We start from the raw sequence: 18,663 nt of genomic DNA, 5'->3' as shown, positions 1-18,663 counted from the left end.
TCATTTTTTCAATAAAACTGTAACACTCAGAACACTTTACAAAGCTGTGAACAGCAACATGAAAAGATAAGCAATGCCTTGTACTCCAGTCACAGCCATCTGTTGTGATGCTCCAGGTACCTTTGGATTGGGAAGGACCACACAGGTGCTGGGCTGGGAACAATTCTTTTTCTCTTCTCATCATTGGAATAAGCAGCAGCATTGAGTTGAAAATAAGACCCAACATTCTCCAGACCTGCAATTATTCTCTCAACTTGTACCTGTCTGTAATCTTTCCCTCACTAATCACTGCAGCACAAAATAATGGCAGAGAAATTTGAAATCCAAGCCCAATCTCAGACCCAGCAAATGACTAATAACACCAGTTGTTTACACACATTTAATTCAACATACTAGAAGCAATTTTCTCACTCTCTTTAGCATTTTATTTGCTTATAAATACAAGTCAATACCACAAGATGGCACTTTCTTACTTGCAACACACACTATTATAAACACTTACCCTCTTCAAATGTTCCCAGAATTTTACGACATGTAACTTCTCAGTGGTTCTGAAACATTTAAAAAAGCAAAACCTTCTACAAACTGCATTTGTGTTTGATGTATATTAAATGAGGTCAGGTAATTAAATTCAAAAAAAGGAATTTATAAATATTTCAGATAAGAAAATTTAAATACAAAAGCAGAGTTTGTTTTAATTCAACTGAATAACAATTTAAACTGGCCATAATGTATCTACATGGTTTAATTTAATTTAAAATCCTTTTTAAACAATCAAATCCTCTAGCCATTCATCAAAACACCAATCTACTCAACTCTTTAAAAAATATTCTTGGTTAAGAAACCACCTATGCTTTTTCATAACAATCTTTATTCTGTCCTGTAGGTGGAAATGAAGCAAAATCATATTCCAGACTAGAAAACAGGATAAGAAGGAAGAAACTTTAAAAAACCTGATAACTTCAGACACTTCAACTCATTCTTCCTTGCATTTCTCAAAATACATGATCTGGTTTTAAAGTCTTTGAACGAAATGTAAACACTAGAAAACTCATTGTTGAAGTATGTGAAGAATAAAGAACCCTGCACTAATATAGTGCATAATGATGCTGTGTCAAACTTGTCATTTACAGTAAATGTCAGATTTTCCTTGGGATTGTCATGCCTTTTTTTTTAACTAATTCCTTTTGATGTCTGTAGATTCCCTCTTCTTTTTTTTTTTTCCCAATTCCCATTATTCAACAGGAAGAGATGTAGTTTCTGGTCTCTTCAGAGAAGTTTCACAAGATCCAAGTTTTTTACTCCATTTTTTGTTAATAAAGAGGTGGCAAAATTTTTCAGCTTGCAATATTTCTGTTCTGCCCAGGATATTATACATCAGGAGATTCCTCAAAAAACTGAGAAGTCGCAGAGATCCAAAAAAGAAAGCAGTTAAGGCAGTCGATGTCTACATTTGGATTTCTTGTTTATGTTACATATCAATGTCTCCATCGTAGGCCAAGGTTAGAGGCTTCTGCTGTGGTGGAGGGCTTTGATGCTGCTTCGTTTTTTTGCTGCAAGAAAAGCATTTCAGAAAACAAAATTACAAACTGCAACAAGCTCACAAACATCATCAAAACCCACACTTCCTTTAAATAAATGGAAATAGCCATTCCACCATGGCTATTGAATGCTCAAAGTGGGTGGCACCACAGAGCCCCTCTGGTTGTGCTCTCATGGGTGACATGGACACACAGCCTGCCAGCAATGGGCAGCCAGCTGTGCTCCCCATCTGCAGGGGAAATGAAGCTCATTCTTCTCCTTGTCTCTTCTCACAGCTGACAAAACGAGGAACACCTCGCAGAAAAATTGGAACATGAGCTGTCTGGGAGTGGGATATTGTCATTTTTTCTTTGGCACGGTGTTGAAGCAACAATAATTATTATTGAGAAATGCATTTCCTCAGCAGCCTCCAAGTGATGGAGAAGTGTGTAATGTTATTTAAAAAATCCTCTGTATCCTCTGCTGTGAAGCCACAGAGAAATGGAGCTACATGGCTTGGAAAATAAGGGAGCTGCAGCTCCTAAGCTGTTATTTGAGCTTTTAACCCAAGAGAGAGACAGAGAGTGAGAGGGAACAAACTGATATTGGATGACAGAGGACAGTGATGCTGTCAGGCCACAGCTGTGACTCTCGGGTTGCCTGTCCTGATCTGACAGGGCTTGGGCCAGCTTGCACCATGAATGGTTGTAAGTTCAGGCCAAATCCTTGGGAATTGCAGGATACATGGATGCTGCCCACTTCTCTCTTCCTGTCCTCCCAGAGGCATCAGTGGCAGTGCCTTTCTCAGAGCAGGGAGAGCAAGGTGAGCTCTGTCACACCAGGCTCAGCTGCCCTTCCTGAGCACGGGATGTGCTGGAGTGGGTGGAGACACCCCTCACCCTAAAAAATACCTGAGACCCCCTGGAATAAAGGTGCAGAGCAGGCTCCCTGTCCTTAACAATGGCTGCTGAGAGCAGCTTTACACACAGGGCATGTTTTCACCTGATGTATTCACTGCAAAAACCTATTTAGGGATTTTCTGAGCTGTAGCGAGCAGCCAAAAAACCACAATTAACACCAAGAGACCCAATCTCCCATGGACTCTCCTGCCATCTCTGAATCCATTTATCTTCCTGGCATGCACAGTCCCTGGCAGCAGCAAGCTCACGAGGTAATAATGCACTGTGTGAAAAATAATATCTTTTGTTTATTTTAAACGATCATTTCATCAGATGCCTCCTACTTCTTTTATTGTGGGAAATAAAAATCCCCTAGCACCCTTTTCTCCCCCATTCATGATTTCATAGATCTCTATTGTATTCCCACATCAAACATCATTTTTCAACTGAATGTCCCAATTCTATTTAGTCCTTCCTTGAGCAGAAGCCAGCTCCTTGCTCCAATCACTCTCCTTGCCTTTCTTCAGTTTTACTTTATCTTTTTTTGAAGAATACAATAAAACCCTTTTCTAATTCCAGCAGAAGTCTGAATAAATATAAAGGCCTATTGATAACCAAAAAGAATTCTTTCCCTGCATGGCCACCAAACTTCTTCACAATAATGTCTGTTAACATTTACAATTTGGGGAGTTTTAATTACCCTGAGGTAGGGGCCAAATGAATACACTTAGGTAATCTAATCTCCATCCTTTCCTGAAGCCTTGAGCATTAAGGCTTTAAATGCATTAAAGCATTAAATCCCTGCAATGCAGTGTTGTGATATATTTTGGATTCTTTAAAAAAAAGAAAACTAGTTTTTATTTAAGAATTGCCATACTCACCACATCAGGTATGATGTAAAAATCAGGAAAACGATGATGAAGAACCCTCCAGCTGATACTCCATATACCCATATCTTCAGTTTACCATCTGGTGGAGGATGAGGAAAAAGGACAGAGGTAGAAGAGGAGAGAATAAAAAACTTTATTCTAAAATACACAAAATTTTAAGAGATCAATTAAAGATAAATTAGTAGCATCACTGATGGTAAACACAGCAAGGACTGGCTGGAAATAACCCATAAATCCCATATTTTTGATAACAAAGAAGATTTCTGAAAAAATCCATAATTTCAAAGACAAAATTTTAATGGAAAAGGGAATGGGGTACATTCCCTCTGGAGCCCCAGTGGCTGCTCTGGCAGTGGCACTTCAATGCTGAGCTGACCCAGACACACACAGGCAACACCTGATGGGTTTAGCTGAGGGCTGAGAAGGGATGGGATTGTTCTCCATAAATACTTTGGGGTCACTTGGGGTAAACACCAGCAAGCGCAAGTGGACAAGCTGCTTAGAGCTGGGAAACACTTGGGCAACAAATGGGAATAAAGTCCACTTAGAATAAAAACAAGCATAACTTTGTACTAGTGAGAGGGATAAAGCTGGCAAAGAGCTTTCTGGTTGGGCCACAGGAGCAGGAGAGTTGGCTTTAAGACAAGGTGAGGCTCTGGCTTGGGCTGTTTGGGCTGCAGTGACCCAGGAGCTCTGCAGGAACCCCTCCATGCACATGTGGGCTTGAGGCTGTTCAAACATTCCCTTGTCTCTCAGCACTTTCCTTGGACAGGTCCTTAATTACCAGCTTTGCATTAATAACAACAGCAGTTTTTGAAAGATCAATATTTCCGTTCCTCGCTCTGTTCTGGCTGGACAGCTTTCCTTGTAGGGAGCAGGTTTGGTACTTTTCCATGCAGCAGCAGTCTGAGCTGATTCACATCACCAGAGCTGCAAATACACACTGGAGGCAGCAACAGGAACCTGTGCTGTGCCCACAGACACGATTTGACAGAGGCCATTTCAAATTCAGTCAAGTGAGAGGGACAATCACTGAGCCTGGTTTTCATTTTATGTTTGGATGACAAATTTTTTCAAAGGGAAACACATTTAATCAGATCCCATTCTTTCTCATTTTTCTTCCAGGCTTCGTGGCAAGGCTGAGCACCTCTCACAGATTTTCCCTGCTTCTCAAAACACTTGCAGATTATTTTCCATGTGAGAAAAGCTCTGTTCATCAGGTCTGGGTTGGTTTGTTTGGGTTATTTTGCTGAAGTCTAGGTATAAAATTTGTTGCCCTCTTAACTGGAGATGGCCAAGAAACACTTAGCAGTCCTGCAAAGGGACTGTCACAGCCACATAAAGGCATCACAGCATGTCTGCTATGGAGGCAGCTCTGCTCTCCATCCCCAGCAGAAAGGCACTGGACCGTGTCATCTGACAATTTAAACACTGCTATTTAAATTGCCTTTCAAGTTGAAGAAAAGTTTCTGTACCTGAACTCTGGCCTCTCAGAATGTGGTTAAGAGAGGAGAAACACAGCCTGATTTGAAATCAGTTCTGTGCACTCCTGTAGAGCATTTAGAAGAACAAAAAAATTAGCCTCATTAAGTCATAATAAAATTTCTGTTCCAAACTCTAAACAGGAAGGGAAATCACAGATGAGCTGGAGAAGACACACAGTACTTTCACTGACCAACACAATGCCAAGGACTGTGGTGCTGCAGGGTGTTAAATGCCATCCACACAGGGAGCTCTCACCTAGCAAGAGCAGAGCTGGTAGGTAACAGTGGTTTCCTGGCCCAGCCAGCAGCAGCTACTGCAAACCCCAGACTAGAGAGCCTGAGAGCCTCTTTGAGGGGACTAATTACACATTTTATCGTGAAGTTAGACAAAGGGGAGTTATTTGAAGAGCACCAGCCTTGAGCTGGGGTCTGAAGAGCACATCCAGACTGAGGAGTTAACTGCAGGATGCCACGGGGTTGGTGATACACTTAGCACACAGGGAGCACCTTTATTCCTTCCCCATATATTGTTTCTATGACATTTCTGCTCTAAAATTAAGCAACACCACGTTCTGTAAAAGCCCCTTAGTCACTGTTTCTGTTGCAGACCTTGGGTAAGAGATGGCTCACAGATGCTGCACTGAGGTAAAGCCCTCCAGACGCTTTTAGGGCTGCAGACTCAAATGCTGGTTCAAAAAGAGAGGACTGCAGCATCCACCTGCACTTCCCTCCCTTTTTCTAACCCCATAGAGGTACCAGCTGAAGAGATGACACCCAAGTAAGGCAGCCTACAGAGGGCCAGGGATGTTGACAAAAAGGCAATTAACCCCAAACCTGTGATTCAAACTGCTGGTGAACTGTGTGGGTGAACAGCATGAAGGGTTTGATAGAAAAGCAGCCAACTTTAAAAGGCTTTGGACTGAGCTCTGTGAGCCCAGAGACTGTCAACGCAAAGGTTAACCACTGTCTGCAAATCAAATATGTAAATGTAACATTCAAAGTGTGATCACATATATCAGACAGAATTATGGCTCCCTGAATCCCCCAACAGAACCTTTCGCTACATGTTTTCTAAAGTCTCGTGTTCATTAGAAACTAATTGCAAACAAATGCAACGTCAGGTACCAGAAGAGGGAGAAGAACTGCACTGCCATTTGTTCTTGTGAGGGGAAAAAATGCATTTCAGTAGAACCTGATGTGCCTGACACATTTGCTTTCCATTTTGTAAGTCCTTTTAGCATTTAAGAAATTTGTTTTGAATGAGTTTATCTTGAATACAACAGTCAAAATGGCAATCAGCAATTACAACAATGGACCAGTCTGGGTATATCCAGTCCATGGTTCCATCTAGGAAGGATTTTATGCTGTGGATGTCAAAGATCATCCTGGGATGAGCAGCTTGAGCCCAGCAGCTTGTCTGCCTTTGTGGGACACTGTTAATGTTGCAGCTTCAACACTTAAGACTAAACTCTACACTTTTCACCCTGTTCTTTTCATATATTTTTGAAATACAGCAAGAAACAACCAATGTTTTCTTAAATGAAATCTTAAGCACTTTCTGCTCTGCAACTTCTGAAGCGCTAGTGATCAATATCTTTCCTAGTGCAAACATATTACCTCTAGAAACATCATCAGATAATAGTTCTAAACATCCCCCCAAATCACATATGAGTGCATTTTGCAAAACATTATTGCTTCATCCTGCCTTTGCTATCTCTCAGCATAAGAGATTGTGATTCCTCTGCACAGGCACAAAGGCATGAAAGACAGCACATGAGCTGGAAAGTGGGAGGTCGCTCTGCAGCTCCCAGACACAATCTCTGATGTTATGATCTACAAAGCTTGCACCTTTCTTCTACAGAAACGTTGCAAAGAAAATCTATCCCATTCATATTTCAGTTTTTCACCTGGATTGAAAGGTTGAATAGACCATCCTTTGAAAATGTCATGCATTTTGGAGTTGACAGGTTTATTTTTTCCAGCAATGGTCTTAACATCAGCTTTCTTATCTTCTAAACCTGGAACCTTCACGCAGTAATCCAGGAAACCATCTGATGTCATTACTTCCGTGTATCCTCTCTCACAGCCGCAGACTCCTCTCTGGCAGATAAAAGGGAATTCAGCATGAAACCAAACAGTGCCCTCTCACAGAACAGTGCACACTGTGGGGAAAGGAGCAACAAACTGCAAGCTCTAACCCCACATTCAACCTCACCACCACAAACCAAACCAGCTAGGAACGAGTGCCTGCAAAGCCCACTGCAGTTCAGAAAAGCCAAATATATTTGGGGAATTGGTTGAAAAAGAGTCAGTAATTACAGAGAAGTTCAACATAGAAACATTTTCATCCCAACAGGCTTAGTAAAAGGAATCTGTGGCAAACTCCTCTTGTCAGTAACAATTTTCCCATTGACCCTGTTAGGCAATAGAACAGACAAACCAAAAACAATCCCCCTGCAGACCCAAACCCTCCTCAAGTGTTTCCACTCTGGTATTCCACAGGGCTATCTAAACTGGAGCTTTCTTATGACCAAATATCTACTACCTTGGATCACACTCAGCAGTTTCCTCAAGAGGTTTCTTAGAAGTCTGTGGTTTGCTAAATAGATACTCCATTTTCTGGATTTCTATTTAAAACAACTTTTTTATATTGTTTTTCTTTGCTAATTATCTTATATCTAAAATGTCTGTCTGAGGGTCTGATACTCTTGATCCAAACAGGTGATTGATGCTCTTTTATCTCGTCATTTTACAGAAGTTTTAAACAATCCCTTTTCTACAGGACAGTACAACAGCATTCAATGAAAATTAAACCAAGAGGTCCCAAAACCCCTCCACAGAACAAACCCAGACCAGTAACACCACATAAATTCTCCATCACTTTCTGTGCAGGTTCACCGTTTCCTTCCAGGATGAAATTCCCACAACTTCCTCGAGGTGGTACCACGGACACACTAAACTTTCTCCAAGTCCTGGAATGCAACCTGAGATCCGATCGAATTGATTAGATCTCGCAGTGCTAATTTGCCTGCTCTGCAGCGAGCAGTTACCTGTGTGCAGTAGGAGAAGGGTTTCCTGCACGCCGGGCTGCAGTGCCGGACTTCAGCTGGTTTTGTCCGAAGAGGACATCCTCCTGCAAAAGAAAATACTAACAGTCTTCCAGGGCATGTTTCAAAATGTTTTTGTCTTGGATCACCACAGTGTAAGTGCTTGCCTGCTTATTTTATATAGTTAAATACTAGTCTATTAAGCACATTAGCATAATATCTGTAGGCATCGCATTAATTAATTTGCCTTAACAAGGCAGGGAATTATTATCATACCCATCTTGTTAATGGAGAACAGAGATATACAGATTTAAGCAATTTGCCACTGGTCACATAGGAAGCTGGGGACAGAATTGGGAATTAGATGCAGATCTTCTGTGTCCTCATTAATGTCTTATCAACATAAAAAGACATAATCCACATAACGCCCCTGCCCATCCTCACTTGGGGAAGCCTGTGCTTCTACAGGTATAAAAACACGTTAATGAGTTCTCAAATACTTGGCAACCTTTGCACATAAGATTTTTGTTATTATCCTAACTAGTCATTATAAATAGAACTAGACATGAACATCTGCATTTTCGTTTCTACTCTCTCCTCATTTACCCTGTGCATATTGAAAGAGATCCCAAGGATATGCAGCCCTACTGCCTTTGTCAATCTCTCATGCACCTTCAAAGTTCTGACCATGAATTTCCCTTTTCATCCTGCACAGGCAGAATTTGTAGGTCACAGCAACAGCAGGAATCTCACAGTTTGAGGGATCTGAGACTCTTGTGTTTTGAAAAAGAAGAGGAGGTACAGAAGATGGGGTCTGTAGCACGGGTGTGATGCTCTCTTCTGCTCTTCACAGCCCCAGGAAGGTTGAACTGTCCAGGCAGCCCTTCAGTATGTGTGCACTCATTTTTCCCAGCCTGATAGTAAGGGCAATTAGCCCAAAAACTCCTGTGTAATACATGTGTGATGTTGAGCTGACAACAAAGCTGGTGAGCTCCCACCTGTCCTTCCTACACACAAAACCAAACTGAAATTCTCGAAGAGCGAGGAAGGACACCCAACTCCCTCTGAGCAACAGATGCAGAGGCAGAAAAACCTGTGTTGAGCCATTTAACAGAGCAGTGTGGAGGCTGTTTGGGGACATACCTGTGACATTGATCCCATCGGAGCGCTGGCACCACACCGTGCGCACGTTGTCTCGCCAAAGGCTGGTTTGCCACAGGTAATCATAACACATCCCTCCTGCAACATCAACACCAGTTACTCTTCACCTTGCACCACACCCAGGATAAACTCCTGACAGGCAGGAGCAGCACTGTGGCCAAGCTACCTGAGCAAGGCCGTGTTTCCATCTCCTGGCCCGAGCAGCTGTCCTGGTTTGCTGGAGACTGGACGATGAAGGCTCTGGACCGAGACTGGCGCCCGGTGCTCTCAAAGCTCCTGCCATTGATGCAGGTGAGCTCACAGGAGCTCCACTCTGACCACTCTGTCAGGTGGCAGTCGCCTGCACGTTGAAAGAAGAAATCACAGGTTTTCAGGAAGAGTTAGCCTTGAAGGATAAGGACAAGCTAAGCATACAACAGTTTTAATAGTGAAATGTCCCTAGGATATATCACTCAGTAGTAACAGAGTATTTGGATTTTCTGCTTCATGGGGTATCTCATTTTCTAAAAAAACAAAGCAAGACTTTCTCAGGTGATCTAGAAACAGCAGTGTGAGCATTTACCTGATCTGCTGAAGCACAGATTTGTACTACAAGGGCTGACAGTACTCAGCGCTAAGGGAGCATGTCCACCTCAGACAGCTACCACAGGCAGAAAATTCATTGTGACCTCCCAAAGCCTTTACCTGGGCAAGGCACAGAGCAGGGTAACTGCAGCACACTTTCTTTCGATGGCAGCTCACCACATAATGCATTTTCCACAGGTTTGGATGGAGCAGAAGCTGATGCATCATGCACTACACATGTGAGGTTGCGGACTTGCAATCCATCTCCACACTGTCCACCCTAGGGGATGATGAAAGGGAACAGAGGCACACATCACTGGTGTTAGCTGATAACAGAGAAACTCTGTAGATTCTACATGAAAAGTCTTCAAAGATACAAATTTGGTCTGCAGCAGTTATGACCAGTTATGACCAGTTATCCCCAGTTATGACCAAACAGATGGAGATCTCCTCTCTACAGAAGCCCAGAGGCAGGGACAGGGCCACACAGAAAAGTGTGTCCTAACCAAAGCTGGGGGAAAGCTGGGTACCATAAAGGATTAATACCATCTTTGAAGTCTGCCTTTCATGCCTTTTACTCAAACTAGTGAATTTACTGATTCTGAATTAATGCCCAGTGACGTGAACACAAGCATTTTTGGCTTCTCTAAATAAGCCAAGAGCAGGGCCTGCCCATAAGGAACAGACATTTCCTCTACCCTTTGATGATACAGCCCAAGAAGAGCACTCATGATTTAAACCCTGCAAGAGCAGAAATCCTTACTGCACACTGGGCTATCTGTGCCATGCTCTAAAGGGAGTGACCAGACCTGGAGCGCAGAGAGATCACCAACTCTGTCACACACTCTACCAAAACTGAGTCAGCCATCACCTGCCAGCACTGAACCCCAAAAGGAAGCTCCATCTGAGCCACTCCAGGCTCACCATCCCAGTTCTGAAATACCCAGACATTCCAAACTACTGAAATGACTTCCAAACTACTGCAGATGACTTCCTTTATCAGAAAATATTGCTTGGCTAAAGGTATGATCAAGGGCTGAGGATGCTCTGAGAGCCGAAGCACTGAGGCTATTTCTAGAGGTTGGAATTGTTTCATTCTCATCAGATAAAGAGCTGTGATGCTGTTGAGGTGCCTCATGCCTGCATGATGCCTTATGAATGTGCACCTGAAGCCTTGTGGAAACAGCACTTTACAAAATTCAGTAAACAAAACTCAAGAAGAAGGAAGAAACATTGCTTTTAGATAACCCAGGGAAATGCTCCTTTGGATTTCTTGGCAGTGGATTCTTTTAAAATAATGGACTTCATCTGCAGAACAGAATGGCTCCTACTGAGTGCATTCATCCAGCAGCAGGTTTGCTAGCAGGAATCTCAAGAATGGCTCTCCTGCACACACCTGGCAGCTTCTGCATTCTCTCCATCCCTTCTGTTGCAGATCCACAATACAATGGAAGTAAGAGCATAACTAGCTGGATTTACAGTAGCAGCTAATCAAAAGCATCTCAAAGAAGTATTAGTGTAGATTTACTATCTAAATTAGTATTTACCCAGATTCCAAGTTTTTAACACTGTGTTTCACTTTAGTCAGTGTGTAACTTACTGTTGTAAATTACTGTTTCACTGCTGAAACTTCTGTTGTGGTCTGAGATTAATGGTGTGTGAAAAACTCATGCAGCTGTCCACTGGGTTAGAGTGCTTAGAAATGGCTGGTGGGAACAGAAGATGATGAGAAAATATTCTCAGGGGGAATGGGCACTAATCAAACTGCAGTATTTCCAGTTCAAAGTGACTTAAAGAATGACTGGAAAAGACAAAAAAAGTCTTCAAAAATATACTTCTTCCTCTACAGATAATATAAAATTAGCTACGTACATATCAATAAATAAATAGTAATAAGAATATTGAGAAATAAATAGGTCAAAACAATAATTCTTTTCAGCACAACAGTTTCCAGTATAAAAGGCCACAGGCAACACTCTTCATTTTTCTATCACATAATATTGGAGCTACATTCATTCTTTCTAATGTTTGGAATAAAAAAAACCAAGCCCACGAATTCTCAAAAAAATCCCAAAGATAAAGATATGCTTTTTGACAGTGGTTTCCACTTGCTTTCTTTCCTTTAAGACCAGGAATGGGTCTTTATAATCAATTGAATACACTTAGAAGATAAAATGTCACCCTGTCACTTACAGTAGGAGGTGCTTTTTGGAATATTTGAACAGGTCTTAAGCAATGCAGGAGCACTGCATTAACTTCCCTATCATCTTCAAATTTATTCTTGTCCCCAAAATTATACATTTGAAGATCTAATTAATAGGTGTGGAACCAGAGGAAGTTTGTGGCAGCAATGGCACACTGAGGATGCAAGGAAATAGCTGCTAATCACAGAACTGGCAAGGAAAAATCACATATTCAAAACACAGAGAATCGATTCTCTATTGTAAATGCTCTTCTTTGGAAGGTGTGATCCTCTGAGGTTTGCCTAGAACCAGGATTTGCCTCTTGAGTCGTGATCTCCTCGCTGGAAATATGTGGGAATTAGACTTCCAGAGGGGATTCCTGCCATTTGGCTGCAGAAACTCCTACCCTGACCCTACAGAGGATGCAGAACCCATGCTGGGGTTCCTAAATACAGGGTGAATGTGCTCCTCCACCTCTCACCCTCCTCGCCCTGATGGGAAAATAAGGAGAAGGTTTACACCTCCTGTGTCTGACAGCCAGCAATCTCTGGGATTCAGCACCACACTTATGAAAGGCAGCATCTCCAGAGCCTTCTCTCACATCACCCTCTGATACTTCCCACTTGTAGCACTCTAATAAGGCAGGAGGTAACAGCCCTAATGAGATGTTTCACCCAGATGTGCCTTCAAGAAAAGTTTTCCCTTTTTGGCTTTTACTGGGGTCCATGTGTTCACAATTATTTTAGGTAAAGAGCTGATTGGGCAATGCTTGCACAGGTTGATGAGCATTTAATCACGTAAAAGTCTCTCTAATGAGGGAGTGTTGCATGATCACATTTAAGGGAGTGCTTTTAAAACTGTTAGAAAGGAAAGGTTCTTAGTGCTGTTAGGAATGTCAGCCAGCTCGTGTTTGATAATGCCTAGCTACTCCACTTCTATTCCCTTAATGGAAAAAATTATGAACAGTGTCAGCCACTGCTATTTTATTTTTTAAGCTAATCAGGGTAAACCACTTCAGCTCTAGGAGAAAAATTATTAATGTCCTGTAACCCTTTAAAATGGAAAGTATTGACCAGTTCCCAAGTTCTGCATCCCTCTGAATGTAGGGGAAATGCCCCATGCTGCCCCAGGTGTGCCTGGGATGTGTGCAATTACTTGGGAGAGCAACACTCTGATTTTGTGACAATCAGCAACACAGAACACAGCAGGCTCTCCTCCCAAACATGCAGACACCTCTAATTACTCACATGAAGTCAATTTGGCATAAAATAGTCCTCCTACAGCTAGGAATTGCAGTCTCAGTTATAATACCAGGAAAAAATATTTTAGCCTTATAATTAATTGTCCTGCTTCTATTATTACAGGAAGACACTTTCACACTGTGCATTTTGGCCTTACCATAGGATGCTTTTACCTTATTTCACAAAGCAGCCTTGAAAACAGGACTTCTGAAAGCTTTCTTTAGAACGCAGGCTTAAGCTTCTTTTCCGGTAAAGCGCAGGAATAAATCACCCTGTATTTATGAACTACATTTAATTCCTAAGCACCTCATTAAAGAGAAGTGAACATGAATAGAATGGCTTCTCTCCAAAACAAAGCAAAGGGTAGAGAAACTGCTCTGTGGTAATTGAAGGAGAGAAGCAGGCTCTAACTCACTGAATGCAGGGATGGTATCTGGGTTACGGAAGGCTGTGATTACTCGCTCTGAGCTGAAATTTAGCAGGGTTGGGGATGTGCACACTTTAATCTGCACAATGTGTTATTTAGCTGGAGTAAGCCAGGGCCTTAATTCAGCTTCCCTACTAATTCTTTTATCAGCTGTGTTAGCTCCTATGGTTGAAGGTCTCTTCCCTGATGTTTAACTGAATCTGCTTATGTTATCTGGACAAAATATCAGCTGATGCCATCATTTTGTTCTATTTATGTTATACGTATGTTATATATATGTTATGCATGCTGAGTGCAGCACATACAAGGACCACATCTACATCACTAGTTGCAATGAGTTGTTGATCATAGAAAATATAAATCTACTTCTGTTTCTCTGACCTTGGACTGTCACAATCCATATTTCACTTGCGAAAACCTGGGAAAATTCTGGGTACTTATTGTGCCACTCACATATTCACTACACGTCCCTCCACCACACTGAGAAACCATGTGGGTATTCAAGGCATTGGCAGAGCAGAAATCACAAGGGATGTGTGTCTTTATGTGCATTATTGGCTTCAATCTTCTTCATGATATAATGTGGAGAAGCAGCCACAGATCTGGCACAGGTCCTGTCCCCTGGGACCAGACAGGGCTCGTTTCCACCACACTTCTACCTCCATCTCACCAAAGCCAGATTTAAGAAGCCTGATAAACCTCACTGTGAAAGATTCACCTCTGCTTAAACTGGGTTACCAACTAATATGTTTTAATATTGGAAATGTGATCTAACAGATAAGGAGAGAAGAAAAGGCACAGAGGGGAAGAAAAAGTCAATTCAAGCTTGATGGAAGTCACTGCCAGTGAAAAAATGATGGCCCTGGTGCTGAGCAGAGGTGCCGAGCGTAGGGACAGCACAGCAGAACTGAATTCAGACATTTTTAGATCATTAAAAAGATAGCCAGGGTAAGGAGAAAGTAGAAACCAGCCCTTCATACAATAACTCACACTGCTGTGCTGGAGACCTGGGGGGAGAAGATCTGCTATACAGTCCAAAAAAAAAGGAAATAAAAAAAGATAAAAAAATGGCTAAACTGTCTTGATATCTAGTGTATCTATTTTCTTGTTAGAGTTATTTTATATAATTAAATTATAGGTCACCACAACTATGCTCACTCAAACACACTCACCCCATAAATCCCCTATAATAACTCTGTGAGCTGGCAGCACTTGGACCCATACCACCACTTTTGAATGGTTGCTGATGGCTGCAAGGTAAGAGGCAGGAGTTCACCCCTCCTGAACTTCCCCTCTTCCCTCCATCCCATGCCCAGCAATTAACCCCCAACACCACAAGGGGTTTTCCCGCTGCCCCCTGGCACAGGAAGCTCCGCAGCAAGCCCTACCTGGAGCGTGCAGGCAGACCAGGGCCCCAGCAGCCAGCTGTAGCAGGGTTTCACCGGGCAGCTCCTGTGCTGGCTGAGCTGCTCGGGGCAGGGACGACCCTCTCCCGCTGCCCGCAGCACCACGGAGCGCCCACGCACCATCTGGCCTAGGCAGGGACACAGCACACAGCCAGGAGAGACACAAACACAGAGAGAAAGACAGGTTTGGTAATTTATCGCCATTCCTAGCTCATTTCCCACCGCTGAAACCTGTTAAAAAAGCAATTAATTGGATAGGCTGTTTGGATAATAGGGATGTGATCGCTACGTCTAAGAAATGCAGTCAGTGATATTTTCAAGCATGCTTTTTAAGAGTGGTTTTGTGTGTTTTCCAAATATAGTATTTGTTTATGCGACACATTTAAATACTTGACTAGATCCTGATTATTAAATATGACGGGAAAATAATTCCTATGGCGGTGGCGTTTCTACCATTACACATTCAATATGTTCCCAAAGATTTTTAACAAATGAAATTTTCTTTTTATGAGCAATTATGTGGACCTAATTTGAAATCTGCAAACACTGTAGTGGCTATTACCGTCCATAACCACTTCTACCATTTCCATTAAAATCCTATTTATTATTGGTGAAAACTTCTTCAGCCACTGAATGGAAAAAGCAATTATGTTACTACTTTTGAACTAATAAAACTGAATATATTCATTAAAGTTACAGCAATTCCATTTCCGCCTCCTTTTGCTGTCCATTTATGTCCAGGAATGTTTTCACTCAAAATGTTTCAATTAGAATTCCATCTCCAATTAAAAAGAAAAGTGGAAAAGAAAAAGCCCTTATGCAGTGGGATGCAGAAGATTGTGCTGGGGATAAAATTTCTGCCTTGTCTTTCAACAGGTGTGGATTTGAGTTAAAAACTGAAAGGTCTGGGCAGTAAGGGCAGACAAATACAACAAGGAAGAGGTAAGTGGTAATTGCTAACCTAGTGCAAAGGAAGAGATAAGGTGTTGTGGTCCTTTTTGTGAGCACAGGGGAGTCTGCTGGGGGAGCAAACACCCTGCAAAACAGGCAGGCTGCAATAACCAGCCAGATCCTTCTCCCAGCTATTTATGCACATGCTTTTTCATTAAGGATACTGCAGGTGTAAAGCACATCTCTGATATCTGTCATCCTGACCATCCGCAGAGCTGGGTTTCCAAAAGCATTTTAGAAGATAAAAATTAAAAGCAGACACACCTGGAAAAGGCACTTAGCAAGATCTCCTACCTTTATTCCCTTGCTCTGACCCACTGAATTCTATTTTCAAACCCATTCAAACCAGTTTTAAGACTTCCTCCTTTTCCGGTTTTAATCCCCCAGACCTGGGGATTTTGTAATGGAAGTGATGATAGAAGCTGTTATCCACATGAGTGTGCATTCAGCCACCACAGAATCAGATACATTAGGAGGTGGAAAAAATCCTCCCAGCTGAGAGGAAAGGAAAAAGGAGAGGAGAAGGAGGAGAAGGACAGAAGAGGAGAGGACAGGAAAAGGAAAAGGACAAAAAGGGAAAAAAAAAAAAGGAAAAGGAAAGGAAAACTGTGGTTCACTGGGAGGTCAGAGCAAGGGAAGAGAAACCTCCCAGGCTGCTGTTGGATGAACACCATCACAGCCCTCTCTGGCCCAACAGGCCAAAATTAGTCATTCCTCTCCAGCCAAAGACCGAATTTGCCAAACACATCTCAGTGCTGATGCTGAATTTTGCTGAGCAATGGCAAAGGATCTTTGGGAAACAGTGGGAAGCTTGTGGCTGCAGGATTCTGGGGACACCAGAATCTGCATCTTCTGCCAGGCACCAGCTCCCTGCATGGAGCTCTGGAAAAGGAGGTCTCCTAAGGCAAAAAGATCCAATTTCATTAGGAGGGACTTGAAAGCCTGAAGCATTCATCAAGCTATTTTAATTAACTAAATAATTTCCTTTCGTACACTCTGTTTAACATGTTTCTAGCAATATGTAAATGGGAAGATCATTGAACAGAAAGAGGAATTAACAACCTTTCTTTCCATTTTGGTTTCCTACAGTTGGTTATCCAAACTATTGAAACTCACTACAGTCCCAGTGGTCAGCTGGGGCTTGACTCAGTCTGTCACTTTCTTTTTACACTATGAATCAATTATTGAAGAAAGAAATTTCCTTGGAAGCTTTCTTTGCAGAGTAATTGCAGTGAGTTTCTTAAATCTCTAACTTTTTTTTTACTCCAAAAACATGATCTAGGTGCTCAATTACCACTCAAGTAGCAGAAAAACTCTGTTTTTTTTCCTTTTAAAATCCCTTATCTTTTGCTGCCTATGCAGAACAGAATCTCATTGCATCTGAAATTAATTTGCTCTCAATACAATATCTAGAAGAGTTGAAGCAACCCTAGTTAGTTTTTTTCATTTTCCTTTGAATTGTTCTCTAATTTCCCAATGAATTTGCCATGTATGATTCCTCTGCTCTGCAATGTTATATGACACAAAAATTAGGACACAAAGTGTGCTGAAATTAAAAATAAACATTTCTTCGTATGCTCAAATTAGTCTTGAAAGGGAAAAAAACCAAAAGAAGTCATTAGATCCAGTCAGAAGCAAGTGGGACACGAGATAAATATGGCTTTTCATCCACTTCCCTCCAGCAGGCACTGAGGCAGCCCAAGCAGCATCTCCCACCGTCAGACTGAACTGGCCAAGTTTGAGTAGCAGGCGAGAAAACATCACAAGAAATTCTTCTGCAGAAGGCAACACCAAAAATGTTTTCCCAAATTGGTGATGATCCAGGGAAGAATATAAGCACTGGAATTTTCAGTTTGTGCATCCTTGTAGCCCCTCACACTGTGGTGTTGGGATTCACATCTCCATAGCCCACTACAGTCCCATCGGAGCTCTGAGGACTAAGGCACAGCAACATGTTCAGCCCTGGGTAACTCAGGTAAATCCTTTAATTTATCTGATAAAGCCAGCTTTGTAAGTGGCAAAGCACAGCTGGAGGTGGTTTATACAATTTAGCAGTCCAGTTACAGAACCTGGGAGAAGCCATGTGGGATTGGAAAATGTTTACGCAGAAGAATTCAGCATCGTCGTGTATTCATTTGCCTTAACAAAGGAAATTCAATTTGCTGAGGATTATCCTTAGCAAACCTCTCTCCAGGAACTGTGATCCAGGCCATGGAAGCATCATCCATTAAGGCAGCACTATATATCTTTTCATAGAGGTACAGCAACTGATATAAGGAACTCTAATATATAATAACCCAGTGTCAGCCTAAAGCCCCATCCAGCACCCAGAGCAGATGCTGCCCAGAGCTGCAGCTGCAGCAGGCAAGCATCAGTTACACATTTCCACAGGCTCAGCACAGGCAGGAAAGAGAGATCTACTTTACTCATCATCATTCATAAAAATCAATATATTCGCCTTTGGCTGCTGTGTACCAGAACTGTGTTAGATGCCAGTGCCACATGCACAGCAGCACCGCTTCATGTTTAAATGCATTATTCCATAAAATAAAACCTGAGTAAAGGCACCACCCATTAAAATATATCACATCAAGCTGTTGCTGGAAGAGAAGGACAGAATAAAAATGTTAGCAACAATGTTTGAATAAAAAAACATGTGAAAACACAAATCCAGCAACACTAAATTTTGATCTGAATTATATTTAAATTATGTTTCTCTTTGAAGTACTTTATGGCGCTTCTGCAGGCCCTTCACACGCTCTCAAAAAAAAGCCAGAAAAGCAAAATATTGTTGTGAGCTGATCCAGTAATGCTGCATTAAACTTGCTGTGAATTATTTCTGAACATCAAGCATCTAAGCCCTGCATTTTAGCTGTACCAAACAGTGGG

The 18,663-nt window shown here is 42.0% G+C and overlaps 1 protein-coding gene across 3 annotated transcripts in view; it reads right to left on the bottom strand.

Annotated features, from left to right (window-relative positions):
* Window positions 1–402: 402 nt before the first annotated feature.
* Window positions 403–18,663, bottom strand: part of THSD7B (thrombospondin type 1 domain containing 7B) — a 295,328-nt gene continuing 277,067 nt past the window's right edge. For 2 of the 3 annotated variants that reach the window (XM_085067129.1, XM_085067128.1), the window contains exons 22-29: window positions 14,806–14,951; window positions 9,687–9,846; window positions 9,169–9,342; window positions 8,985–9,080; window positions 7,845–7,927; window positions 6,702–6,894; window positions 3,302–3,389; window positions 403–1,553 (exon numbers count right to left, since the gene is read on the bottom strand). In XM_085067129.1, coding sequence (XP_084923255.1) covers window positions 1,472–1,553; window positions 3,302–3,389; window positions 6,702–6,894; window positions 7,845–7,927; window positions 8,985–9,080; window positions 9,169–9,342; window positions 9,687–9,846; window positions 14,806–14,951 — 1,022 coding nt within the window. In that variant the 3' untranslated portion in view covers window positions 403–1,471. Of the gene's footprint in view, window positions 1,554–3,301; window positions 3,390–6,701; window positions 6,895–7,844; window positions 7,928–8,984; window positions 9,081–9,168; window positions 9,343–9,686; window positions 9,847–14,805; window positions 14,952–18,663 lie in introns of those variants that run through there. The other variant, XR_014853539.1, reaches the window with a different exon arrangement.

Source organism: Lichenostomus cassidix, chromosome 7 (genome assembly GCF_008360975.1).
Source record: "Lichenostomus cassidix isolate B80296 chromosome 7, HeHo_3.0, whole genome shotgun sequence".
Classification (NCBI taxonomy): Eukaryota; Metazoa; Chordata; class Aves; order Passeriformes; family Meliphagidae; genus Lichenostomus; species Lichenostomus cassidix.
The sequence above is the reverse complement of the archived record's forward strand: the minus strand, read 5'-3'. Positions and strand labels throughout refer to the sequence as shown.